At 41.1% G+C, this 27,925-nt stretch overlaps 3 protein-coding genes across 3 annotated transcripts; 2 read left to right on the top strand and 1 right to left on the bottom strand.

Moving 5' to 3' along the window:
* Nucleotides 1-1,706: 1,706 nt before the first annotated feature.
* dpysl2a (dihydropyrimidinase like 2a) lies at nucleotides 1,707-7,633 on the top strand. Its single transcript, XM_028413776.1, has 14 exons — nucleotides 1,707-2,016; nucleotides 4,161-4,249; nucleotides 4,340-4,524; nucleotides 4,686-4,850; nucleotides 5,067-5,128; nucleotides 5,262-5,342; nucleotides 5,427-5,495; nucleotides 5,584-5,704; nucleotides 5,784-5,940; nucleotides 6,214-6,355; nucleotides 6,444-6,614; nucleotides 6,690-6,869; nucleotides 7,173-7,374; nucleotides 7,465-7,633. The coding sequence occupies exons 1-14, from the start codon at nucleotides 1,975-1,977 to the stop codon at nucleotides 7,554-7,556; spliced, it is 1,758 nt and encodes a 585-aa protein (XP_028269577.1). The 5' UTR covers nucleotides 1,707-1,974; the 3' UTR covers nucleotides 7,557-7,633.
* Nucleotides 7,634-11,628: 3,995 nt separating this feature from the next.
* Nucleotides 11,629-16,048, bottom strand: adra1aa (adrenoceptor alpha 1Aa). The gene is made up of 2 exons (XM_028414671.1): nucleotides 15,136-16,048; nucleotides 11,629-12,182 (listed from the first exon to the last, which is right to left on the bottom strand). The coding sequence occupies exons 1-2, from the start codon at nucleotides 16,031-16,033 to the stop codon at nucleotides 11,629-11,631; spliced, it is 1,452 nt and encodes a 483-aa protein (XP_028270472.1). The 5' UTR covers nucleotides 16,034-16,048.
* Nucleotides 16,049-25,224: 9,176 nt separating this feature from the next.
* Nucleotides 25,225-27,237, top strand: tmem230b (transmembrane protein 230b). Its single transcript, XM_028414512.1, has 3 exons — nucleotides 25,225-25,566; nucleotides 26,656-26,778; nucleotides 26,863-27,237. Exons 1-3 carry the CDS (start codon nucleotides 25,471-25,473, stop codon nucleotides 27,001-27,003), a joined length of 360 nt encoding a protein of 119 aa, XP_028270313.1. The 5' UTR covers nucleotides 25,225-25,470; the 3' UTR covers nucleotides 27,004-27,237.
* Nucleotides 27,238-27,925: the final 688 nt, after the last annotated feature.

Here is a 27,925-nt window from a genome sequence, read left to right as displayed (position 1 = left end):
AGCTCCAGATTTTTACAGTGAGGTAGTTGGACTGTAGATTTTAATACCAGGCCATATGCTATTTGTATTTCATTTTGCCTACATATCTCCTTCTTTAACACATAATATAGCAGCAATGGCAAAGTGCCAAATTCTTATATTTCACCGCTGCACATTGGTGATTTATCTTAGACTGTTTATTGATTTTTGTTTAGGTATTTAAAAATGTAGATGTGAAAATGAATTAAAGCTGTGATCTACCCCATGTACTAGACACCTTTCAACATTGTATTATTTGTTTATTGATATTAATAATGCATATTATTATCTTATGCATTGTGGCAGTGTAAGTAATGTGTTTTGCTGTCATTTAATTGCTGAAGCTTCAGCTTCAAAAAAACTACCACCACATGAAAGGAAGGTGTTTCTTAGGGGCCTCATTCAAGAGTGTTATCAAGGTTTCACTGTACAATAATTTCACACAATATGACAATAAATAGAGTACAGTGTCTGTAAAACTGGGAAGAAAAAGGATTTCCTGAGGAGAATGCAAGTGTCTCTGTATAGTGATGCTGACTGGATGGATCCTTCCTCTGCCTACTGGCAGTGTTGCATTTAAAGCATGCGTCTAGATTTTAAAGCATTATGTAACTCATACTAACTCGCTGTACATGTCATCATAACAGCCTCGTGTACAGCTGATCAGTGCGCAATACAGAGCATTTTGGAATTGGAATAAGGTTCCTATACAGATAAATACAATCTTAGTACTTACAGTCTTAGTACTACTACATCTTAATTAACTAATAAAGAGCACATATCATTACGGGCTTCTGCAAAGTTGATTAGTAAGCAGCATTAAGTGATGTAAAAGTTGACTGGACACTTGCTGTCTGTGGAAGTAATGAATGTATGAAAGAGGGTGTTACTGTTTTACAAATATAATAAATCATGTGGATGCTGCTGTGATGAACTATGTTAACATGACACAGTTCATTTATTTGTGATAGTATCTAAATTCTCTCTAACCTTCAAAATATCTTGATGAGCTTTTAACCTTTTCTCAAATTTACTCTCTTGAAAAGCATTGACATCTGAAAGCTGTTGACTACAGTGTATCCATACAAGCAGCTTCAGTTTGGTATGAAATCTCTTTCTCACAGGCTCATTGCTAAGGTCCCCAGAGAAGGTCTGTTATAGTGAAATTGTAAAGGGGCAAACAGGTAACTGTTTGGGCATACACCCACTTTTCAAAGTGTATGTTGTGGCTCACAAATGTCCCATATAATTACTCTAAAAGCCTCTCTTTAGTTATGACTTTTATTTTTAGTATTAATAAAGAAATGATGGAGCTGCAATTAATGGATGTGATGCAATCCTTAATTGCAAATTTAACAATTGCATGGATGACCTGAAAGATCGAACATCGCCTAATTTCATTTCAATTTTTAGCCAGTTGATCAGTGTATAGATCTGTGGGGTCAGATTGTCATCACAGTGTAAACTTAGCATTTAAATCTCACATTGCTTACTGTTAGTTTTTATATAGTATAATATTTTATGTAATGCAATATTTGAGGTCCCAGTCTCTGCAGCCTCTCAGGTAATTACACAGGTATAAACTGTTTTTTAACATTAAAAAGAAACATGGAGCAATGGCTGAGCAGGGCGGGGCAGTGCGCATGCGCGGTATCTCTTTGTGGCCCTTCTCTTCTTGGAGCTTGTCTGGTCTTCAGGGACCTGTTCTAGCAGTAAATCCAAGGATAGGTCTGTCAGGCAAAGACATAACTCCTCATTTTAAATTTATGTTAGGCTGCACTGTGCAGACGTAACTTGCTATCAACAGAAATTTCAGACAACTGATTTAGCCAGGGCGTCGACTGGCCAACAAGCAGAGCATCCATTCATCCTTTCATTGGCTGCTGAGGTTTTCTAGTCTAGCTAGCTAGCGTTAGCCGAGAGGCAGGGGGCAGCTGTTTCAGAGGCATCCTCAAAATGTCCGGTTACCAAGGAAAGAAGAACATCCCACGAATTACAGTGAGTATAATTTAATCACAGCATATTGTTTATGTTTTGTTGTAGAACGTGCGGGGAGCGTCTGGATTAGATCAAAAGCTAGCCAGCGCTTAGCTGCCGTATCCTTTCATGTGCGCTGACGCTGTCATCAGCAGCAGCACCGGTTTCAGCTGCACACACACAGACAGCCTGACAGGAACAATGATAAGCAGTCAGTGGGTTTGCAGCAAGCTCTCTGACAATTTCCCAGGTGGATCTTGGTCGTATTATTTCTCTATAGAGCGGCTCTGTGCTCCTTTAGCTGCCATTATTAGCTCCCCTCCTCCTCTGGCTCCTTGTCAGCAGCATCCTCAGTGTGCAGGGTGTAGTTAACAGGTTTAGGCTGACAGGTTCCCTCACTGACATCACCATTCATCCTTCACATTTTCCTTTTTCTGTGGTCTTCATCTGGGTTATTGTGTTATTTTTTTCTAGAAAGGAAATAAAATCATTATTAATTTATAGGGTGATATAAATGTTGCATTTAGCAGTGCTGTGGCTGTTCTGCTGTTTGGTGCAATGTTTAAACCGGAGATCACTGTAGTAACACAGTAGGGATGTTGTGATAGTTAAAAGAAGTAAAACCTCTTTAGTAAAGTAGGTCATTGGACAGCACTCAACAAAACCCTATGCTTTCATCATGCAGCTGTTAGAACCAGAGGGCTGGAGACAGCAAATGCTTTAGGTTTGATCATTTAATCACACCAAACAGCCAGGCTGTTATTTAGGTGCTTGTCAGGTCTCTCACAGGTTGAGCCAGGGTTATAAACACACAGCTCTGACAGCCCAGACACAACACACAGACAGCAGTAACTCTGCAGCAGCCCCTCCAGGTTTTCAGACACACACGCTCAGTCATACACCACTTGTTAGTCTGGAATGAAGCAGATAATTTTATTTTGTAGAGGTCTGGAAAAACCACCAAATAGTAGGGTGTGGATTTGTTCCAGCCACAATGTCACCAAAGCAGGAATGATAGCAATGTGACATAATGAGGCTGGTCTTTCCTTGCACAGTATAACAGTACCACCATATTGGGTCAATTAATTGTGAGGCATTTAGTCAATTAAAATAATAAATGCTGTGCACCCACTTTTATACTGCTTCTTTTTATTGGTGAATTTATTTTTGCTTCATATAACATCTCTGTCATTCTTTGGTATTTGATTTATTTTACATTTAAAATCTATGTTATTAACCAAGTGTTATGTTAACTAAGTGTAATTCTGCATATTTAACTCCTGAAATTTATATTGTAGCCTTTGCTGCTTGACATTTAACCCTCTACAGAGGTCAGTTTTATTACTGTAGATTACAGGTTTAATCATGTGTGCATTTAACAGTAGAGAAGCGCACAGTTTGTCCTTTACAGTCATTACATTTATTAACCAGTCACTTGTGCTCAGAGCTTAGCTGGACTGGATGTTGTTTTTGCTCTGTGAAAGGCCCTTTAGACTAAGGTATGTGACCTTTTTGATGACCACTCAGGCACAGAAATGACACAGGTTATATGACCCACTTATAGGTAAGTAATGGCCTGTGAGATAATGTCAATACAAGACATGGCTTGTGTACCTAAGGTGGTACCACCATCCACGTCCACCCACTATAGACATTAAAAACAGTGTTTCCTGCTACAAGGTTTGCGGTAAACCACTTTTGTCTTTATTAGTTCTCATTGCAGTCTTCAGAGACTTCAGAAAGCCTGTAGCAGAAGTAGGGCAGCTTTCATCTCATTCAGGTGGAGTTAATTGTGCCACTGAAGCCTCTTTGCTGTTACATGGAGGGTTTTGGGTTGATCTGCCTGTGTTCCTTTTTAATAAATCATATACATACCCTGATCATCATTTCCACAGAATAAATGCTGTCATGAAATCATTTCTGGCTTGTAAGATGTTGTGGTAACTGCATTCACCACTTGTACTTTTTATCAAAGCCTTGTGAAGGTCTCTGAACAGTGGAGAATACACTAACAAATAGCTAACAAATCACTGACACAATGCTTTTACATTCCCAAAAAGTAATGTTGACTTTGCCAAATTCACTGTGATAAGATGATTTTTTTATACATGGTTCAGCATATTTTAATCATTATAGATGATCTAAGCGCTGTCGCTTTCTTTTAGAGTGACCGCCTCCTTATCAAAGGAGCAAAGATAGTGAACGATGATCAGTCATTCCTGGCTGATATCTACATGGAGGATGGGGTCATCAAGTAAGTTCTACTTAAAAATGAATATTACTATTTTATTTTTGTTTTGTTTTTTACAATAGAAACACAAACTTGTAATCTATTTGTCTACAGGCAAATAGGAGACAACCTCATTGTTCCTGGGGGTGTAAAAATCATAGAGGCTCATGGGAGAATGGTGATGCCTGGGGGTATTGATGTGCACACCCGATTCCAGATGCCTGACCGAGGCATGGTGGCAGCAGATGACTTCTATCAGGGCACCCGGGCAGCCCTGGCTGGGGGAACAACCATGATCAGTATGTATTTCTACATCAGACAGATTTCCTTCTGTTTAAAGGCACAGTTAACACAGTGCAGGGATTATGACGTTGCAGATGTGCGCGCTGTCAAGCATATGATTTCATTTTGCTCTTTGTCTGTGCACACCATCTCCAACCTGTTTGTTTGTGTTCCACAGTTGACCACGTGGTGCCGGAGCCTGGCGTCAGCCTGGTTGCTGCCTTCAAACAGTGGAGGGAGTGGGCTGACAGCAAGTCCTGCTGTGATTATTCACTGCATGTGGACATCACCGACTGGAACAAAGGCACTCAGGAGGAGATGGAGACACTAGTGAAGGATCATGGTATGTAGTTGACATTATCAGTCTCCACATACAGCACTGCACAGTGCTATTCATAGAGAAAATCAACACCTTTTCACTGAGTAACTGCAGGTTAATATTTCTGCTTTGCAATTTTTATCCTTTGATTTTACTTTTCTCCTTCGCTCTGGGTTTTCCCTCTTTTGCTCTCTTTGTTCCACCTTTGGCTGTTTTCTCTCATAAGTTTTCTATCTTCAGGTGTCAACTCTTTCCTGGTCTATCTGGCTTATAAGGATGTTTTCCAACTTTCTGACTCTCAGGTATGCTTGGCTTGTGCTCAGTTTTAACAGGATCTCTGCTAAGTCATCTGTCACAGCATATGTTTACTAGGACATTAGATTTCTGTGGTGTAGCTGCCAAATGAGCTGACCAGTGTGTATCATATTCTCATAGATCTATGAGGTGTTTAGTGTCATCAGAGATCTGGGAGCTATAGCGCAGGTGCATGCTGAGAATGGAGACATCATTGCAGAGGTAACAGCAACACAGACAATTCTGTCTTAACTTTAAGTATTTTTTTGTATTATGGATCATAATGTTTTTGTGTGGGTGATTTAGGAGCAGAGACGTATTCTAGAGCTGGGGATCACTGGTCCTGAAGGTCATGTGCTTAGCCGTCCAGAAGAGGTACGAACTTATGATAAACTGTTCATCACTGAAAAGAGACAGCACCTTAAATCCACATTTACAGCCTGATTTTCACTGTTTTCTGCAGGTGGAGGCTGAGGCGGTCAATCGCTCTGTCACCATTGCCAATCAGACCAACTGTCCCCTCTACATCACCAAAGTGATGAGCAAGAGTGCTGCTGATGTCATTGCTCTTGCAAGGAAAAAGGGTAGGAAGAGGAGCTTTTCCTCTGCCACTGCATTGGATACTGTTACTGTGCACTGACACCATCCTTACTGCTCCTCAAGGTGCTGTGGTTTACGGAGAGCCCATTTCTGCCAGCTTAGGCACAGATGGTACCCATTACTGGAGCAAGAACTGGGCGAAGGCAGCGGCGTTTGTCACCTCTCCACCTCTCAGTCCTGATCCTACCACCCCCGACTACCTCAGCTCTCTGCTGTCATGGTAGGTGCACTGAGACGGGATCTAAACATAGCAGGAAAATGTGACATGTACTCATGTACTCATGTACAGCTGCTATGCACTGCATTTACTCCGCTTTACCCCTTCTTGAAGCCAAATTCATTATGAAGCAGCCTTTGCAGAAAAGGATGACATTTATGGCTGAATACAATGCATATTAAATAAAGCAAAGGAATGCTTTTTCAGGACTCATTTATCAAGGATGACACTCTGCCCATGAAGCTTATCACAGAGCATAAATTCTTTTTCATCCAGTGGCGACTTGCAGGTGACTGGTAGTGCTCACTGCACTTTCCAGACATCTCAGCGTGCGGTAGGAAAAGATAACTTCACCATGATGCCAGAGGGCACCAATGGCACTGAGGAGAGGATGTCCCTAATCTGGGACAAATGTGTGGTGAGCTTCATATGACCCACAAAAAATTAGAACATGAAGCATGTTTGTACAAAAATACCTTGTTAACCTTGCTGCTTTGCCCCAAAAGGTGACTGGAAAGATGGATGAAAACCAGTTTGTGGCAGTGACCAGCACTAACGCAGCCAAGATCTTTAACTTGTACCCCCGCAAAGGTCGCATCGCTGTGGGCTCTGATGCTGACCTTTTGCTGTGGGACCCAGATATCACCAAGATCATCTCAGCTAAGAGTCACAACCTGGTGAGACAGTTAAGATAATAAATAGCATGTGATGTGTTGCACCACCTATTTCATACAGTTTATTTGATCTTCCAGGCTGTGGAGTATAACATCTTTGAGGGGACAGAAGTGCGTGGAGGTCCTCTGGTAGTGATCAGCCAGGGCAAAATTGTGTTAGAAGAGGGAAAGCTCCACACCATGGAGGGCTGTGGCCGCTACGTCAGCCGCAAACCCTTCCCGGATCACGTGTACAAGAGGATAAAGGCTCGCAGCAGGGTGAGTCCCAATGATGGCCTGTTACACCACCTTGAGCTGACATCAAGCCACTGAAAAAATTACCAGTGTGTTAGAGTTAGGTAGTGGTGAATATCTTCTTCCTTCTTGAAGTAAAAAATTATACTGGAAATATATTTTCCAATGAAAATCCAATGAAAATATACAGGATAAAGAGGGTTAAGGGAATGAATACTGCTAATAGATCTTCCTAAATCCTACACACTGGTGATTTAATTGAGTAACAATAAAACAAGGAGAGCAGTTGGACTATGGAGTGTCTGATGAATTGGCTTGTGTGTCTAGCTCACAGAGCTGCGAGGAGTCCCCAGGGGCCAGTATGATGGGCCAGTGTGCGAGGTGACTGTTACTCCTAAAGTGATGTCCACGGTTTCCTCAGTGAAGACCTCCCCTGTCAAGCAGCAGCAACAGCAGCAGCAGCAGCAGCAGCAATTTACCACTCACCAGCCAGTGCGCAACCTTCATCAGTCTGGCTTCAGTCTGTCTGGTGAGTGAAAGCACAAATGTGATTCCTGGTACTTTGCCTTTTTCACAGCTAAGTAACTAAGTCCTGTTTCCTTTTATGTGCATTTGTTAGGTGCCCAAATTGATGACAACGTTCCTCGTCGCACCACTCAACGCATTGTGGCTCCTCCTGGTGGAAAAGCCAACATCACCAGCCTGGGCTAAGCACCTGTCCGGGTGCAGGGCAACACGTTGTCACCTTACATCTTTCATCACCTTTGACTCCCACCCTGCACCCTACTCCATCCATTCTTATTCACACATACTACCACTGTGTCACCTCATGCAACAAAGCACTATTCCATTTTGTTCCAGTATGGATGAAGGATCAAGTGAATTGGAGCAGCTTTTTTGGGCTGTTTTCATGGCCAGTTTCGTTGATTGATTAAATGAATTTGTTTACATTTTTGTATAAGTTTAGCTGTTTGGTTGCACTTTTGGTTCAGGCAGATGAAAACAAGCAGTCAGTTTCATGAGGCAGTTGTTTACACATTTTTAATTTCCCAGAATATGTTGGTGGTTTTGTGAGCCTACCACTGTGAAAGTGGAACATTAATTATTGTTTTTTGGTCTTAATCTGCAGTATTTGTTTTTTGTTTAGGTACATGATCTAGCTTAACAGTACACCTACAGTACGTCTTCCTTTTGTGACATAGCTGCACTTTTTTTTGACGTGTTATTTTTTTGTCATGTGAAGTCATTTTAGAAAAGCGCTGACTGCACTGAAAGGAAAAGAAAGGGTATTTTAGGGTTTCTTCAGCTTTGCCCTGAACACTGGGTAGAATATGCTGATTACATTAACATTTTTTTAACAATGAACCTTTTTTTTTCCTCTCTAGGTTCATCATTGTGTTTTGTTCCCCTGATGTTCATTGAAAGGTTGTCATGGCAACAAGTTCCCCGATCAATAACAACAGACCTGTGTCTATCATGTAAGATACAGGCAGCCGCCATGAAAGAGCTCGGTGGGGGGGTTTGCTGACAACCTCTCTGCTCCTGGTGCTATATGACCATTGCTGTATATGTGCAGATGATGTCCACACAGCAGCTGTGTAAGCTTTGAAATAACAGCAGCCAGGGTAGAGACACCTTTTACACACAGTGTGTTTTTGCACCTGTAACAATCCAAATGGTAAAAACTGTATGTGAGCTTGTAACTTTTTATTTGTGTTTGGTCAGTATATTTTAGGATATGTGTTGAATTGAACCCCTTGCCTGCCTGTTCTGTAAGATATTGATAGCACACTTTATGACGGCTCTTTAAGAAGTGAAACGAGGATTTTTGAGACCTGATGAAAAATGCTTCTGTATGTATATGAAACCCTACACAGTGTGTTGATGATGTGTCCACTGTTCTCGGTGTTAGTGTTGTGAATGAATTAACAGATATATTGTTTTGTTTTTTCTTGCGTCACCCCCTCTTCTATATCTGCCTAACAGTGTCAACACCAGAGTCACTCTAAGGTAGTAACTGTATTCACTGACAGGTTGTCAGTCACTGCACAACCTTCCTATTAAACACTGGATTGTTTCTTCCTTATTGCCTTGTCAAGTGTAGGTTTTTGTATGCAAAGCTATAATGTGAAGTGATTTACATTTGGGGAACTTTACTGGTTATTCGGTTGTAATGTTGAGCACTGTTGTTTGCCCTCTTCCACCTGCAGTAGCGTGATAACTTGCTCATGTATGTTTTGTAGGATACAGAGTTTGGGGGTAAATCATCAGTCTTACCTGTGTTGACTTCAGTGGATTAAAATATTATAAAATGAACATATGGTGCTGACTTTTTTTTAAATAAACTTTTTGTAGTGCCCTAATAATTTCATAGAAATTATGTAGTTTCATGTGATATATGGCCACTTCCAAAAATATTTAAAGAGAAGACAGGAAATCTAGAAAGGTTCATTTTTGTGTAGCTGCTGGTTCTGCTGAAATGATTTGTTGGGGCAACAACAAAACTAAGCTTGCTAACAGATAGAAAAATCCCTACATAAACACCTTGTGCCCCTGGTATCTGTTTTTTAATTTTCAAATATATGAAGACCGAAAAGAATCCTCACACATAAATAAAATGTTTTTCAATCTGCCCATGTCACAGCAGTGGATGGAGCGACTGCAGACAACCAGTGAGACACTAGGTGGAGGCATAGAGTCGTGTTGTTCAGTGTCAGTTTGAGGGCAGCACTGTGATGTCCCAGCTCTTCAGACGCTTTACCCACAGGGAAACTCCCTGTGAAATGAACTGAACAAGATGACGGCTACGTCACACTGGATGCACACATCAACAAAAGTTCTGTGATGAGTTGGAGTAAAGCCCCTTGGCTGTTTGACAGTTGTCCAATTAGGACTTAGCATGATGAGTGTACTGATTAAACCGAGAGGGGGAATCCTATGTCAACATCTTCAACACACTGATGAGAGCTGCAGAAAGAAAAAAAAATCATCAGAGTTTCTGAAACTAAACCCTCTTGGGGGAAGTGTGCAAACATGACTCACCAGCAGCGCTCGCTATGCTTTCAATCTGGTGAAACGGAGACACTGCTATTATAAGACCACAATCCCTTCCTGAATTGATTTGTCATGACCAAATATCACCATGTTAATAGAGACTGTGTGCATTTAATTAATTCATCCCACCTCAAGAACAATGATCGCAGGCTTAGTAATTTGCATCTCTTAGAGCAAACAAAGGAATGCTGAGAATATATAGATTATTCACTTATCCATCATTTCAATGTGAACGCATAAAATAAGGCTGCTGGGAAGAAAAACAGGAGGGATGCTGTAGCTCTGATGAGGTTGCAGATCTAATTATGGTATTCATTACAGCTATTGAATTTGGAAGATGATATATCTTTATAAAGCAAAGCACACAGGTATTTGTGGGCTGAGGTTTTGTTCCTAATCCCACCACTCTGTACAAAGAGATATAATCGAGGGAGGGATGAATCAGGGTCATCTGTACCATCTGTACTGGTAGCTCCTCTCTTAAAGGCATCTGTGCAGAGACGGTGTGATTTACAGGTTGACAGGCAATGGCAGTCAATGACAACACGGACACACAGACCTGCACTCTCGCTGCACTGTTAGGTCCCCGCGCAGCAGAGAAGATGTCTACTTCACTTCTATGACTGAACTCAACACAGAGGGCGGCTCAACGATGCTGACTGCATCTCTCAACCCCTCACTCTCACTGTGGGAGGGCATGCTGGTGCTACAGGGAGGGAGCGGCCAGAAGAATCAATCAATACTGTTGGCAGCGGTTGTCCTCTTTGATGCCTCATGCGTAAACAGGGACACTTTGCAGCTTTCAACTTGCACAAAACACACTCAGTTTCTCACCTTTGCACTATGGTAAAAAAGCACCCACACTGAAGGCCAAGGACTGTGTGCTTCCTCTGAGGACGCTGACTAAATGAGACAGAAACACAAGGAGTATACGGCCTGAGAGAAGAATGTCTCGGGCTGCGTATGACTTATCGTGACATCTCTAAATCTGGTGGATTTTTTTAAAGAGGCTTGGGGGCCGGTCAGGATTGAGGTCAACAACCACAAGGTCGGCTAAAATTCCACAGAAGTATATTAAGACATCCATCTGGCAGCGCTTAGAGGTACATGAAATTGTGGGAATGTGGCATGATGGACTGGAGGTTTTCAGGGGTTATATATTCAGTGAATCAACCCACACACACACACACAAAAAAACAAAGCAAATAAATAAAAACAAACGTCCCCAAATGTCCTCATAAATCCCTTGTTGAGAATATCTCATATAAATTTATTGTATGTGACACAGAACCACGCAAAGTCCCTTGTTTTGTACTGTGTACACAGCAACATCTCACAACAGGAACAGCATTAGGCAAATGTTCTATAGAGGAGCACCACTGACTGATTGCTTAAATCATGCAATATATATAAAAAAGTTCCCATTTACACTGTTACACATTTAAACTGCTCTTCTGTTATATAAAATATGTAAACATTTAGAATTATGTTTTGGTCCACTTCAGCCTTGTCTCTCTGCATTTCTCACACTCTGATGAAGAGGTAAAATATAACAACTATGATTTTGACAGCATGATATAAAAGCTGTTATATTTTAAATAAAAATACCAAAGCTGCAACTATTTCACGATGACCCATTCTTTGTGATGTTAATGGAGCAAAAGGAGATATATTTTCATCTGTAGGCTTGAAAAGGGAGTCATGACTAATGGATGAAGGATTACAGTGGTTATACAGGCTCTCCTTTTTCCGAAAGGGACAGTTGGTGGATTTTAATGGTGGGAAGGTTTCCTGCTGGAGGGGGCTGCGTGCCGTTTGACTCATGCGGGGGTGTCCCAGCATCGAGGATGCAGCAGCAGGTCCGCTGGAAGCTTTTATTGCAGAGTTTGGCCACTTTAGCTCTGCTCGTTTCAGCCGGTCCAGATCTGCCTGTTGTGCTTCCAGCAAAGACCTTCCATTCCCTGCTGTCCCTAGAGGACGGAGTTCGGGACAGAGCCATGGAAGAGGATGGGCTGAGACGACAGGGAGGCCCCCTGCTGTCGAGAACCGGGGTGAGGGGCTGGCCGTGACCTTGCGTTTGACTTTGACCTGCACTCAGATGATGATGCTGTGGTCTGGGAGTCACTTTCAAACAGTGAACACCAAGTAGACTCTGGAAAGCTTTCTTAAACTCCTGGTTGGAGCATGGGTAGATGATGGGGTTGATGCAGCTGTTGAAGTAACCGAGCCAGAAGGTGATCTTGAAGACGGTGTCTGATGGTCTGTACGCAGGGAACATGGAACCTGTAGCAACATCAGACACACATTTCAGCAGAATGGACAAAAAGTCCAAAGCATAACACAGGGACTGACATTTTAAAGAACATAGGGGTCATAATTAGGATGTAGATACATGTGTACATGCACACCTGAAGCCATCTGAGAAAGATTGATTTCTTTTATTGAATACTAGGTGTAAAATCTGTAAATCTAGCAAATACTAGGTTTCATCCTCCCCCAGTTACATAATTTATGACATCCATTATCTACTGAGAATCACATTATTGCACTTATTTGTGTCTACTTATGACACCCTTTTCTACTGAACATGAGCTTTACAGAGGTGAAGGATTTTAATAAAATTACCCCCTCGAATTGTTCTGCTTTTGATTAGAAGAAGCATTCATGGCTGAGAATGTGATTGAGATTTTAAATGAAGAGGCAAAGGTAATGGCTTAATGGGCACATTACATGCAGGCCTGTTTGTCACTGCAAATGTAGGTGACTCTTCATGTATTCAGAGTGGCTGCCAGTGAAACATTAAAATAATTAAACGGCTGAGTTCCTGTGTGGCTGCAATATATCTATCTATCTATCAGCGGCAGAAGGAAAGAAGCGGTCTTGTGAAATGCTTTATTGGGCAAGGTGCTGCAGACAGTTGAAAAAAAAATGAGACTGTGACATGGAGATGGATTGAAAGAAGAGGTGGAGAGAGTTTGAGAGCAAATTATTGTATGCACGGCTGTACAGCTCATACATTTTATCCCCAGCTGTGCCAAAAAGAACAATTCTATTATTACCAGTATGCTTGATAGATTCATTTTTGTGCTAAAATAGAAGAGGGTTGCAGCTGTTTGAGAAAAGGAATTGTTGTCTGAAATCAATAAAGCATCAGTGGCTGTCCAACTCCAATTTTCAATCAATTAAACCACTGCATATTTGGAACTAGTTACATGAGCATCTAAAAATGTTGCATGTGCACGACACATGGTTTATTTACAACAAAAGCACAAACAAAAACCAACAACAGCTGAAGATTTTAGTAACATTAACATGCATTGTGCTTCTTGCCAGCTGGTTAAAGTCAAACCTTATACTGCTTTCATTTATTTCTCAGAAGTTAACAGCATTCCAGTTCAAACTGGAAACCCAAGATGTTGTTGTTAGTCACCTTCAGACATACTAGTTCATGACATGTTACGCTGTGTTTTATGCACGTAAACTAAGCTCTTGTTGTTGATGCAGGGAGTGTCTATCTTTTTAAGGTCAGGGTTCCAGACAAGTGAAATGAAACATCACTCATACACCTAGACTACACAGAACAACAATGTTGTTGTTATATGCTGTTCATAGCACTTATTTCTTTTTTGTTTCCTTAAATCAGATTTACTGTAGACAGGGTGCTGATGCTGTTGTATACCAAGTGGCTACTTTACCAGCGCCACCCTGAGGTGAATGGTATCAACTTTTATGCCATTAGTGAAAATTCTTCAAAGCATCAGTTTCTGCTGTGACATCACCCTCAGCATACTGAGCCACAGCCAATGGAGGTATTCCGTTTCACGTTCAGCGTCTTTATATCATTGGCCTGTTATGATGTTACTCTTTAAATCAGCCTTTCGTCACACTTACTTTTTGCATTATATTACCAGAGTTAGAACTTTACAATTCACTTTTCTCAGATGACCTAACAATGTTTTCTCTAATAAACCAAATCAAACAATCACAAGTAGGAGGGCATGTCTAAACTGGACCTTTGCTCCGTGAGTCACAGCTAAATCTATCATTACCCTCAGACTTATGTGGCAGCGGCATGCGCAATGACGCCAGTATTAGTAAGGGAGCTTTGGTAAGCTGAGGCCTTTTCTCATTTCCCAGTCAGGAGGGTACTCAGCCAAATGGTGGCAGCTATATTTACAAGCATGAGAGCATGGAATGAATGGAAACCCTTTGGGATTTGTGAGGGTTTTTGCCATATCTCATATCGCTTTGGTTCAGATTTCCTTCTCACACCAGCACATATATTTCATACAAGGTTGGCGAGCTGTGTGATTATTTCCCTTCAAGCTTGTTTTCATCAAACTGGGTGTTCTTGAAGGGAGCATCACATAAGGTCTGACACCAGTGAGATGGCTTCATCTGTCACTGAAGGACCAGCATTGTGATGAAGTGAGTCACAAACACAAAGGAGAGAGGAAGCAGGAGCAGACACCTCATCCGACGGGTCTGAGTTTGAAATATATACTGGTCTGAGATTCTCTGCTTTTGTTTACAGACAGGGGAGCACTGGAGGTTGTCAGTGATCTGAAAGATTTATAAGAGACTATTTATAGAGCATCTACCTGGCCATGTCAATGCATTTACTACACGGCTGAAGAGGCCGCGAGGCTCGTCTGAATGTTAGGAACTTCACTGTGCTCCCACAAAGGAGCAATTCAATTAACATCATCTAACTATTAAATTCGGCGGCACTTAAAAACCCTGAAGTGGAATAAATCGATGGATGCAAAAATGAATTAATGCAGAGGTTAAATAGCTCTTTAAAGCAGTCTGACTCACGCTTAAGTGAAGCTGATCTGAACCAGTTTTCAATTTGTGAAATGTTACAATGTGTGTAACCAACTGTGCTTTTTTATAGGAAGAGTGACTTTGTGAAATTGTTCTTGTTGCCAAATTAATGTCTTTTTTTACATGAAGCTGACAAGTCTACTTAACCTGGCAGGCTATAGCTTCCCTGGCTCTGATAGGTAACAAATGCATAAAGTTCAGTGAGGACAGCAGGAGGTTGCTGCAGCCATGACACATAATCCTTTAGGGTTAGGCCCTGTTCCAAATTTATGCAAATTTGCCAGTCCATTAATGTGGCATCATCTTCTCATTTATCTCATTTATTTAACATTAGATCAACAAATGATATATAGGCTGATTATGATAAATGATACAATATCACGTTTGAGATAAACTTTAAAATACTCACCGATGGGAAGCACCAGGAAAAAGGGCAGCCAGCACAACACAAAGCAGCCAACCACAATGCCCAAGGTCTTGGCGGCCTTCTTCTCACGGGAGAACTTGAGCAGTCGCACAGCAAAGTGTGTGCGGCTGCGAAGGGCCTCGTCCTCTGATACAGTTGCATTGCCTCTGTGTATCCTGAGTATCACTCGCTCTGAATCTGATTTCTCAGTCTTGTGGCCCTCTTTCAGGCCCTGGCTCTCTCTGTGAGCTACCACATAAACTCGACAGTACATGACCAATATGATGGCCAGAGGGAGGTAGAAGGAGCCCACAGCAGAGAAGATGGCATAGCCTGGCTCCTCTGTGATCTTGCAGATGGACTCGTCCTCTGGTGCAGGCTCTTTCCAGCCAAACAGAGGTCCAATAGATATGATTATAGATAGCACCCAGAGCAGCATCACAGCCAGCAGAGCCCTGCGTTTGGTCACTATGGATGGGTATCGCAGAGGGTAACTGACTCCAATGTAGCGGTCCACAGAGATCACACAGAGGCTCATGATGGAGGCCGTGCAGCAGAGCACGTCCACAGCTGCCCAAATATTGCAAAAAACTCGTCCAAACACCCAGCGATCCAGGATCTCAAAAATAGCAGAGAAGGGCAGTACAGTGGAACTCAACAGCAAATCTGCCACGGCCAGATTAACTATGAAATAATGTGTGACTGTCCGCAGGTGTCGATGACAAACAACTGAGAGGATTACCAGGATGTTTCCCACAATTCCAAACACGATGAAGATACCGAGCACCAGGCCCAAAACCACAGCCTTGACCACGTTAAGCTCTGGGACTATAACATGGGTGCAGTTGGAGCAGTTCTGTGTCTGAGTAGCTGGGGTCATATTGTCCAGCACGGGAACCATCAGTTCCAATCCTGCCCTGATACTCAACACTGTGCTGTGCAGTAAAGGTAGACTGAAACACACACCTATTTAAGTTCACTACAGCAGAAAAAAGGACAACAGGGCATTCTCATAAAAGCCATTAGAGTAATGATCACATTAAGTCTGTCTTGTCAAAACATAATTTGAATGATGATGCCTCTTGCAAATGAGCCATTATGTTGGCGATGCATCAAGGAAAATAAAATGACAAGACGCATGCAAAAAAACACACACACACAGAGAGAGAGGTCTAATATATGCAGACAAATCCTACTGTGCAGGAATCAGGTAATCCATCTTGAAAATGTTACTGATGTTAAAACTGACTGTTATTATCCAGCTGGTACAAAACAGATAGGATGGACAGATGGGTGTGCACAAAGAGGAAGTATTTACATGAGCTCTGGAACAAAAGCTGCAGTTTAGGGCCAGGATTTAAGTCTTTTGTCTTAAAAAAAAAAAGGAGCCCATGTTTCTGGGAAAGGTGGTAGGTGAGCAGCAGTCAACATCCAAGCTGTTCCTGTCGGGCGTAGGTGCATATTCAGCTTCAGCAGCAGACAGCATTCAATGCCTTTCGAAAACACAGACAGAAGAATGTGCTTTGAGAGAAGTAACACATTAATCACATGCAGTAAAAGACAAAAACAATCATCCCTGCTCTGCTTTGTTTTCTTTTCCATATTACCACTGCTCAGCTTTATCAAGGTTGTGGGCGGGAGACAGTTGTCTGAGGCACAGTTGCTGTCCGATCAATGTGACCACAGATTCATCCCTCTTATCGACTAAACACAATGCCAGGCTGAGGAATAAAGAAACTTTTATCAGGACTGACCAGTAGTCCGGTTCACTGAGTGGTTATGGGAAAAATCACACAGTTAAAAATCAGGACAGCGGCATTGAGCCAGCCCAGAATAGCTGCAGTGTCAACAATGTGTCAATCACAACATATAAAGTGGATTTTATTGCTGTTTGCAGTGCTTATATGATCTTTAAGTGACCTGTACACCAAGATAAGCCTGACCTTCCTTTAAATCCCCCCTTCAAATAAAATCAATATCACACTGTGACCTCCAAATACACAGAGGTCAAAACAATACCGACCGCTGTGATAAGGGGTCATTACATCAGGTCTTTTCTCCAGAACGTTTTAAAAGACACATAACAATAGATTAGTGGTGTCACTTTCATTATGTTCCAAAGCAGCAAATTACTGTGCATCTGTTCTATGACACTGTGAAAAAATACATCTAGTAAGACTGCACATGAAAGAGTGGTTGATAATGGGGGCTGCAGGATTCAGCTGAACAAATTGTTGGTGATATATTGTGTTGGTGATTTGCTCTTTATGACACGCGGCTTTCTTAACTTACACAGTTGTCTTTAAAGTTGACATTGATTACTTTCATCATTTTAGTCATTCAGCCGGCTGAGATGAACTGTTTTTAGGAATCCATCAAGCTAAGTTCAGTGTCTGCTTAGCTCCGTTCAAAGTAAAACAAACTGCTTCTGAGAAAATTTTGCACCTTTGGATTCGGGCTTTTTTCGCTGATCTGCAAAGGTCTGCTATAATAGTACTAGCTCTATATTAAATATAGCCCACAGATGTGAAAGTATCATCAATCTTCTCAGCTTTATCTCACAGAAAATTGATTATATGCATACTTCCCAGACTGTTTAATTTCCTTAACAAAATCGCTGAGTGTTTGTGGCTATGTATTTACATAGGAAAAATAAGAAAAGTGATGTTATTGTGCCACATTTCTTTCGTTGTGTGTTCTATCTTCAATCTTATGTTCAATCTTTTGACTTGAATACAATGTCTTAATGCCACACGAACTGCTCCACTCTGACAGATGTGAAATTAATCTTGTCTTTGCAGATTAAATAAATGTAGATTAGATGAGACGAGTAAAAGTAGTGTGGCCATGTTGACGATATTTGGATTTCGTTAAGCTGCTTTATACAAGACTAAATTAAAAGTTCATCTGAGTTGCCCTCTTTTTCTATTTTCTACTGTCTATCTATCTATCTATCTATGGTGAGGTAGAAGTCATTATGCAGTCTCCTCAAGTCTTGCCTCTCCCCTCCTCTCTACACTATTAACCTGTGGCTGACCTTTTCTTCTTGCGCCTCACACACCTTTCCACTCAACACTGTATGTTCAGATGTTTAGCATGTTTGACGGACTTTTATGTCTGCGTCCGACTGCTGCGGCAAAGCCTGCACCTGCAGAGCTTCTCCCGCCCACTCAAGCAGAGGAAGGAGGCAGCTAATGATGCCTACAAGGTAATTATGAAAGTAAGAGTTACATGTTTATCCACAGGAGCTCTTTGTAGCATCATCATATTGCACTTCTGAATAGATTAAGTTTACCTCAGCCTAAAATATTAACCTGCATAAAAACGTTAAGGTGTGAGAGTGGAGAAAAGGAGCTTGTTGGGTTTACAGTAATACAGTCACATCACTTCTATAAATGATTTCCACCTGTGTGTGTGCTGCTCTGAGGGAGTTTCAGGTCAGTTTGATATTACAGTATTTAGGTGAGAGATGCTCATCAGTGCCAAGAAAAAGACATTGATTCAGTACGACACTTGAAATGAGATTGAAGTGGTTAGTCATCACTGTGTTTATCTCTTTTTTTAATCAAAGAAAATCAGTTTGAGCTGGAAGAGTTGGGAAGATTTCCAATGAGCCCAAAAAGCTAATGTGAAAACTTGTGATTAAAATTATTAATTTCAAGATCGTTTAAAGTGACATATTTACTCGAGGCTTCTAGTTAAAGACCTGTTGATTTCACTAAACTGCAGCATCCTCACAGGAGCATGATTTCATTTGATATCCAGTAGATGTGGTTGGGCTCTTTTCCAACACTGGTCTGTTTAATATTCATACAGAGTAACACACAGCAGTTTTTAGAGTGACCCTAAACCAGCTCCTCAGTGAAGTAGCTGGAGGTTACATGCCTTTTTTTCAAATGTTGTATGCTGTGTTACAGCCAAATCTATGTTGTATTCCAACATAGATTTGGCTTTTTTCCAGACACACAACAGTGCGTTGAAGTAATGCTCATCTGCTGCTGACGGTTGGACTGGATCCACAATAACGCTGAAGACAGCTTGAGACATGCAGCCTCTACAGATATGCCTGCAGTTATTTTAATTGGTCAGGAGTAAACAGCCATTCTGGCTCAGATGTAATCTCAACCTCTGCTCTGGTGTGCTGAGTTAATTCCCAGCTCTGTAAGACAGTGACATCCACATAATAAAATGACAGAAACGGAGGTTTTAGTCACCAGAGACCTCGGGCATGTCTCTGCAATAGCATACACCCACTTTAAACTTCAGGGCTATCATTAAAATCTTTCAAATGGTGGTTTCCTGTTATCTTAAAGAAGCTTTAACATTAATAGCAACATAAAAATTTAAATATTTCACATAAAAAGATGAATATTGAAATAAGCTCACGAATTATATGTTTATAGATTTATAGATTTGCCTTGTTATATCAAAAGAATTCATTAAAATACCAATAACAAATTGATGAACACGTCAGACAATGGTATTTATACCAGCACACACAACAAGTAGAGAAATCACATCAAAGAGCTCAAGTTAAAGGCTCCACGTTTAAAAACACAGTGGACTCACCTATAACTCTAGAGTTTGATTTTCACATCCCGACAGCTCGGCTGAGCCACATTTGGACCTCACGGCTTGTGATTGTAGAGTCGCGCTATGAAGCGGCGGAGGGAGGATAAAGTGCGCTCATCATGGAGAGCTCTCATCTGCCGGTAAAAACGCCCGAGCGTCAGGTGCTCCAAGTCTCTTCACATGATGACGAGTACCAAATCACTCACTGCTTTCTCTTCCAACCACTCCCCCCCACCACCCTCACCCCCCCACATCTCCGCGTATTATAACCCCCTCCCTCCCCTCCCTCCCCTCGCCTCCTCTCCTCTCTCCACCATCCTCACATCACCTCACTCCCGTTTAGCATCACTCCCTGTGCGTCATCTCAACCAGTCACTGTCTGCCCCGAGTTTTCATTCAGAAATGTTTAACGAGCGTCACTCACCTTGCTGTCACACTGCAACAAGGTGGGATGCTGGATGATTGTTTTACGTCGTGAAGTTGGTGACTCCTCAGTCCGTGCAGATTTTAGAGCTGTAGCTCAGTGACTGAACATTCTTCAACACATTTTTATTTATTTTAAAACTACACTTATGCATAATGTATGTATAAATAGGCTTTCTGTGGCATTATAAATTGTAGTTTCCACTGGAGTTACTCAAATATGAGGATCTGTTTAAAACATGGTTGTAAGCTTCCACATACAGCAATAACAAACAAGATACAGAAACTCCTTCACCATTTACCTTCACTCATTGTTCATAACTTCATTGTTCATAATGTATGATATTGTCCATAAGAAACTGTTGCTCACCTCAATCAATACCCATTTGTTAATGTCTAATTTGCAGTCAATTGTAATTCACCTGGTACTGCAGTTTCAACAGGAGCATTACCATTCACCGCCCGTGCTTCTACTTTTTTTCCCCCTCTTTTTCAATTAAGCTGTGATGAACAGACAAAACAGAAACAGACACACACAAACACACATGGATAAACACAGAGCATTGATTTTGGAGGGTTTGATTCTTTTCTTCCCACTGTGGACAAATCCTCAGTTTAGCCAGTTGGACTGTTCTTTGTTTTCCAAGAGTTTTCAAGACATGAAGGCTTTATCTGGAGCTGCTGTCTGTTTACAGTTAGACATGTTAAGCATATCTGTGGAGCAAACATTTGACCGTTTAAAGTGCTCGATCGATGACGAAGGCTTTCATCTTAGAGTGTCTGTCTTTTTTTTTTACCTGCAGTTATATCCTGGGGACAAATATCCTTCCTCATGTTTACAAGAAAAAAAAAACAACTAACCACACCTCTGAAATCTCCAAAAGTACAATGACATCAGCACTGAGGAACATAAATAGAAGTCTCTATCTTCTGTGCACAATAAATTATAAAAGCAAACTTAAAACCAATTTTGACTGCAATTTAAGATGTTAGGATAATTGTAACATTTAAGAAGATTACGTCTCACTATTGTGCATACATACATGACCTGGCACTGACAAACAACTTTGTCACAACACTAATTGTGTCATTATGTTATGCATTAAAAACAAGCCATGCTTCGAGAAGTAATTAATGTTTCTCCTGTGCTTGTTGATTTCTGGGTATTTGCATCTTGTTGTGCTATCTGCTGGAAAACTAATTACCTGTCTGAGCCGCCCATGCAGTGAGGTGGGCTGCTGAGTTTGAAAGATACTGAAATCAATATCTCTGCTCTGGAAAGAAACGTTTCCTGTCTTGGAGGCAACAAACCTGAGCTAAACATTCAGAGTATAATGTTGGCATTTACAGTGACATGCCCCTTAATTGCATATCAAGAAATTTCCTCTCTGAATTTGACTAAATCCAGCAAGCAAAAGGAAACATGTACAGATTGCAATTATAACAGCATGTAATGCACACAGCATTTCCATTTCACGTAGATGGAAATAACTACTTCATATGTCATATTCTCAAAGCCTCTGAACTATAAGAGGGAAGAGAGTTGACATTGTGCAATAAAGGTGATAAAGCCTGTGTGCAGCCGTCAGCTGTCCACCCACACACAGGCTAACCTCAGTTCTCACCTGAAATGCAGATTAAAAAACTTGACTCATCAGAAGCACAGAGACAGATACATATCATATTACTGCGTGTGCTGCAACCATCCTGCATGAAATACAGTACCTGCAGTGGAATTATCCATCACTCATTATTACTGTTTGACATGAATTTTACATGAGCTCCTATGATGTTCTGGGCCAAGTGACAATATTCTGTGATTCAGTCAAAGCCGACAGATCCCTTTGTTTAAATGTAATATATGCATTCACAGCATGCAGTGTCTGTCATGGTTTATTGAAGCAAGGAGACAGTTATTAAAAAGTGATTTTTCAAAATTAGTCTTATGTATTTATTATTGGACTGATCACGTGTGGCTGCAGGAGTTTTAAATTACTTCACTGTCTTTGTTTTAGACTCATAGGACTGTGATAACAGAGACAAAAAACAAGTCATGGAGCTCTGTTAGCAGTCATTAAAAGCTGTGCTTTGAGCTAATATCAGCCTGCTTGCAGCAACAAAGTGTATGTAGAATGTTCACCACCTTTGTTTAGTGTAGACAAAAGCCAGGGAAATGACTCTAAAAGTATAGCTTTTGTATAAAGGGTGCGACTAACTTGGCACGAGGACTGGTCCAAATGACGACCGTCTCCATGCTGATGGACTGTGGGTGATCATGTTTGCAATTAATTTTGTGCCAATCAATTCAGAAGGTACATAAAACTTTCTTGTGCTGAAAAAATTAGTCATATAATCAAAAGCAGTGGAATTCATAAGAGACCTGGCAAACTTTCATGGTAATCCATCTAATATCTCCTGAGATATTGCAGTCTGGACCAAAGTGATGCCCTGCAGATGGTGCCATCCTCTGAAGCTGTACTGTAATATGTTCAAGATTGGTAAACACACACACACACACACATAACCACATATTGGTTTGATCATTTATTTCCTGCACACATGACAAGACTAAGGAGACTGGGAGCCTATTTTAAAACTTTGCTTGTTGATCAGCATCATCTGTGCACCACCCACATGCTACATTTGATCATCTCTGAAACACGGTGGGTTTAAAAATAAAGAAAAAGCCACAGAGATATTGCATGATGCTTAAGTGTTATAATGGTTCAGGCTTTTATTGGACTTTATTCGTGGTTCTATCTGCAATTGCTTTAATGAAGACAGACCTAATTATCCCTGCGCTGTGAACAGGGCTCTAGATGCTGCACTCTTACTGTTCAGTGTCACACTCTGGGGTTATAAGGGTGGTGACTACTACTACTACTTCTGCAAACATGCAAACGGTTCTGCTGCTCCTCTTTGCAGGCATCATGCTCTAGTGGCAAGGATTATCTGACATGACAACACAGTCTGCCCCCCTCTGACACTCTTTCCTGTCATCTGATTAATTAATCAGAACTCCAGATGTCACTTAAGTGGCATCACCATTTATAGTCTGAAGTATATTGAACCATTAATTCACAAGAATTTCCTTCTAAAGCCCAAAAACTCACGTGCATCAGGACAAGATGATGATGAGATGAAGTAACGTCTGCAAACATAAGAGACAGCAGGACAACTCATAGACAGATTATTCCATCTCATCCTGAGTCCATTCATTTTGAATTTATGAATGTACAGCAGATGTATTTGGCCTTGTAGATTATTTCAAGTCCATGGAGGCTGATAAATTAATTGAAGAAGGGAAAGCAGCTTGCACGGTGACCTTGATTGTAGGTATTGAGCATCCAAGTGAGATAAGATGGAGGTTATTTGGCGCAGAGAGGATGATGCAGTGGTGACGCAGCTTGGTGTCCACTAATGAATGGAGCCAACATAGAGTCACAGAGCACAGCTTCAAGTAAGAAAACTGACAGGATTGATAAAGCAAAGGGCAGAGTTGGGCTCTGCTGTTGTCAGTAATGGGCAGAGTGAAGATAACAGTGTGGCCACACCAGAAGGGCTGCTCAGTTATTTCAGGAGGCATAGGTGACTTACAGTGTATGACTCCACTTCAGTGCTCTGCAGTGAAGCGTTTTAAAGTGGCCTGTAAAACGAGAATATACAGTGGTGTAATCCATCTAAGGCAAAGATGAAATCCAGTTTAATACACGATAGATTTATGGAGATTATTTCTTGCAGAGGCTTGGATACATTTGTAAATATGCATGAAAACACTGAACGAGCAGAGAACGCTGAGTGCATGACAATTTGTGTTGCATGCAGTAGGAAAAAAACAATTTTAGGGCTTATATTTCCTCTGGAGATTAACACTATGGCCCTAAACTACAATGATGCGACATGCAGTCAAGGTCACTTGGCTTGGTAACGAATGCTAGAGATTCATTCTCTGCCTACAGGTAATTCAAAGTGCAGTATTGTTGCTGAAAGCAGAAGAATGATAAGAATATGCATTTCCTTTATCATTACTGTGAAAAGAGTAGGTGTTGTTTTTTTCTAGACTATTTACAACCTGTGGATATTTATCCTTGACTGGGTAGCACAAGCCAGAACGCTGAATCACAATGATCCCACTCACTCGTGTGTAGCTTCAGGGCTAGACAGCTATCTGCCTAAAGGAGAGTCTATATTTGTCTATGTGACAGTCCAATTTTCCACAGACAGCAGTAGAATGTGAAAATGGGAATACAATATACTACCTCAACATCTTTAATTATTCATTTCAAAGGGGATTGTCTGCAAATGTTATTTTGTGTGTGTGTGTGTGTGTGTGTGTGTGTGTGTGTGTGTGTGTGTGTGTGTTTTGCCTATTTCACGGTCAGTCGTTCTTGGACCAGGTTATTGCTGTGCGTGAACAGAGAGATGACATTTTCTGCCAGAGATAACTTTGTACACACAAACACCTCAAGCTTCTCCTGCCATACCTAAAACCTCCTGAAATCCATTAATTCTTATCAAATAATGACTTTAACTTGCATTCAGACATGTATTGTTGTGCTAATGTGCCTCAGGCTGTATGTTGTTTTCATTAAACAGGAATACTGTAATGTCTATAAGTGTAATAAATATTGTGTACAAGATTGCATCTCTTTGGCTAAAAATGGGCTTTAGATGAAGACAGCAGCTTCTGTTACACAAAACTGTATCAAAAATCTGCAGTCTAGACAGAAACTTTATCTTTTTTTGTGAAAGCACAAAGCTGATTACAGAGCGGCCCTGAAAGAACTCCGCAGGAAATGAACATCCACACATCCACACACAGAAAAAGATGAATCCTGACACGAGAGCGTCTGCAGCTCGCGATGACCCGCTCACTTTCATATAACTCGACAGCGCCCTCTTGCGGCGGACCTGCCATAGTGCAAATCACTGTTTTAATAAAGAATGTAATAAATTAGTCAGCGTTAATTCTGTTTAATTTGTGTGAATTTAATGTTGCATTTATTTTGCACATATTTTAACCTAAAATGAACGATAACAGATTTGTTTACCCGATCAATTAATAGGCTTTGATCTACGCATGCGCAGTACGGATAGGTGCGTAATGAAAACACGGAAGCTGCTAAACTGACAAGTCGCAGTAATCTACTCTAAACGTGTTCAAGGGACTTGTAAAAGATTAAGTGTAAAATATTTGACTTTATTTTGACAGTGCCAGCTTGTTGGTGATGGTGGCTGACGTGTCGTTTATGCTGCTGTAGCTGAGCCGCTTCAATCTCATTGATCCACTAAAAAAACTGAACTGTTAGCATAGCGAGCCTCCGGGCGGCTGAGCTGAGGAAGATGCCTGCTCGTAATGTGGTGTCTCACGGGCTTCCTAACAGCAAAGTTAGGTACAGCAGATTAGCCACGGATGATGACGGATACATTGATTTACAGGTAAGATAGACGCACAATCACTACTGCTTGTTTTTGTTCGGAGGGTAAGCAAAGCTTCTTACTACTCCTCAGCATTACACCGGTGTCTTCTTGCATGCAGCCTTTCGTTTCCCATAACTCTGTGCTCGTTTTACAAGCATTTATGACATCGTCAATGTTACATCTAAAGAATGGGACTTGCCCCAAAGTAATTGTGGCTTCAGGTTCTTCAAAATCCTGGGAAGACCCTCCCCTTAGTGTGGCAGATCCAATCTATATGTGCGTGAACAATGGATTTGGCGATGCTGTGGAAACACATAAAACAACATTGAAAATGCCACATATCAGTAGGCCACCTGGTAGAATTTGGAGTTTCCCTGGACACTGTCAAAGCCATTCTGTTAGAGTTTTAAAGGAATTTTCCCCTTTTTTGGTAATTGACAGTGGACAGAGAGCGGGAATCAGGGGATGATATGCAGTGCACACCCTTCTGTCAGTTTAAATTGGTTCAGGAACCTTTGAAATAAAACACTCCTTATGTCAGTAAAAAGACTTGCCAGTGGGGAGGGACAGATATGTTTTAGATATTGCTTGAATTGTGCCATGAATACAAATACCCGCTAATTTAAAAGTACATTTTGTAGCTATGCTGGTATATGTCATGCAGCTTAACAAAATATATATAACACATACAATAAAAGAGGATCTATGTAGTCCTCTAGCCTCTGATGCTTAGAAAAACGTCTCTGCCAGAAGCACAGACAACATACACAGGCAGAACTGTATACTGCATGAGCAGTCATTTGAGTTTTGTATGTGTGCATAATTTGTGGTGTTGTCCTCTAAATTTACAACAGCAACTTTGTCATGACAGTTTGGTGAATGATAATGAAGAATGCACCACATAACCAACAGTATTTACATCTTTGAATATGTAGCAGGATAGATTAATGGCTCGAAAAGTTAACACCCTCCGATTGTAAATATTGTAGCTGTCTCAGTCTTTTCTAAGAAGTTCAAGTATAGTAATCCATTCAAGCAAATGAAAACAGACAGGGCCTCATGCGTCAGACAAAAGCATTTTAATTAAACATTTCTCCTTCTCTACAGTTCAAAAAGAGCCCACCCAAAGTCCCATACAAAGCCATAGCACTCGCCACAGTCCTCTTCTTAATCGGCTCCCTGCTAATCATCATCGGCTCCCTTCTCCTGGCGGGATACTTTGGCGTCACTGTGAGTACTTCTGTAATTAAGCATTACACAAAACAAAACTCACTCAAGTTCATATTAAGTCAATAAATGTTTTCTCCCTATCAGCACTCAGACCGTACCATACCTGTCCTAATTATTGGGATCCTTGTCTTCCTGCCTGGAATTTACCACCTGCGGATAGCTTACTATGCATCGAAGGGCTACCCAGGCTACTCTTATGAGGACATCCCTGATTTTGACGACTGATGGCTCCCCACACATCACAGCCTTATCCTCAGACTTACATGCATGCTTACATATGTGCACTCATATACTGTATGACTTACCTTTTAAAGGAAGAGAACTCATTTTATAAATTGCAGTGTTATCCTGATACGTGGTATGCCTGTTGAAGGTAGTTAATGCTAGACTGTTGCTCTCAAGCCAGAGCCGTTTGATTTGTATTGTTAGCTTGATAAATAAACGTTTAATTTAATTACATTTCAATGGCCCAGTGCTCTTTTTCGTACATCACTTTATCTACATTCAGTATTTAGCCATTGCACTTATGAGAGTAATTTAAAATGATGATGATGGCCTCCTAAGAGAAGTCATCATCATCATTTTAAATTACTATTATTAGCCTATATATGTTGACACAATCCATCCGCCTGTTAAATGGAAGGTGTTCTCTCCCATTTAGATCAATATACCATACTGTATCACAGTCTTTCCCCTCCTGTTAATGACTCTTTACTCTTCAGGTTTTCTTGGAGGATTTAACGTGATTAATTCCAATCCTCTGATCACCATATGGTGCAGCTGGCCTGTGAGAGTCAACATTGTCAAACACGAAAGTACTCAAGCAGTTAAGACTTCTGTTAACCACTGTAAACACACCCTGTCCCCCCTCAATCCCATGTGTGCCACTTGATATAATGTCAGAGTGTGCTGCTTAGATGGAGGGCTAACCACCTTATTTTTGGTGCAGAATAATGTCACATGATGTTAAACAAATTGATGTTAAACATTGAACTTCTATAATCCTGTCAGATGCCTGGTTACCTGCTGTTAGCCGATGGGATAATTTAAGACTAGTTGATAATGCTCTCTTTTGTTTTTCTCCATTAACTGTGCCCACTCAATTAGCCACCATCCGTATACTACATGGTATTAGACAGATCAGATT

This window comes from Parambassis ranga, chromosome 9 (genome assembly GCF_900634625.1).
Source record: "Parambassis ranga chromosome 9, fParRan2.1, whole genome shotgun sequence".
Classification (NCBI taxonomy): domain Eukaryota; kingdom Metazoa; phylum Chordata; class Actinopteri; family Ambassidae; genus Parambassis; species Parambassis ranga.
Note: the sequence above shows the minus strand (reverse complement) of the source record. Positions and strands in the feature narration are given on the sequence as shown.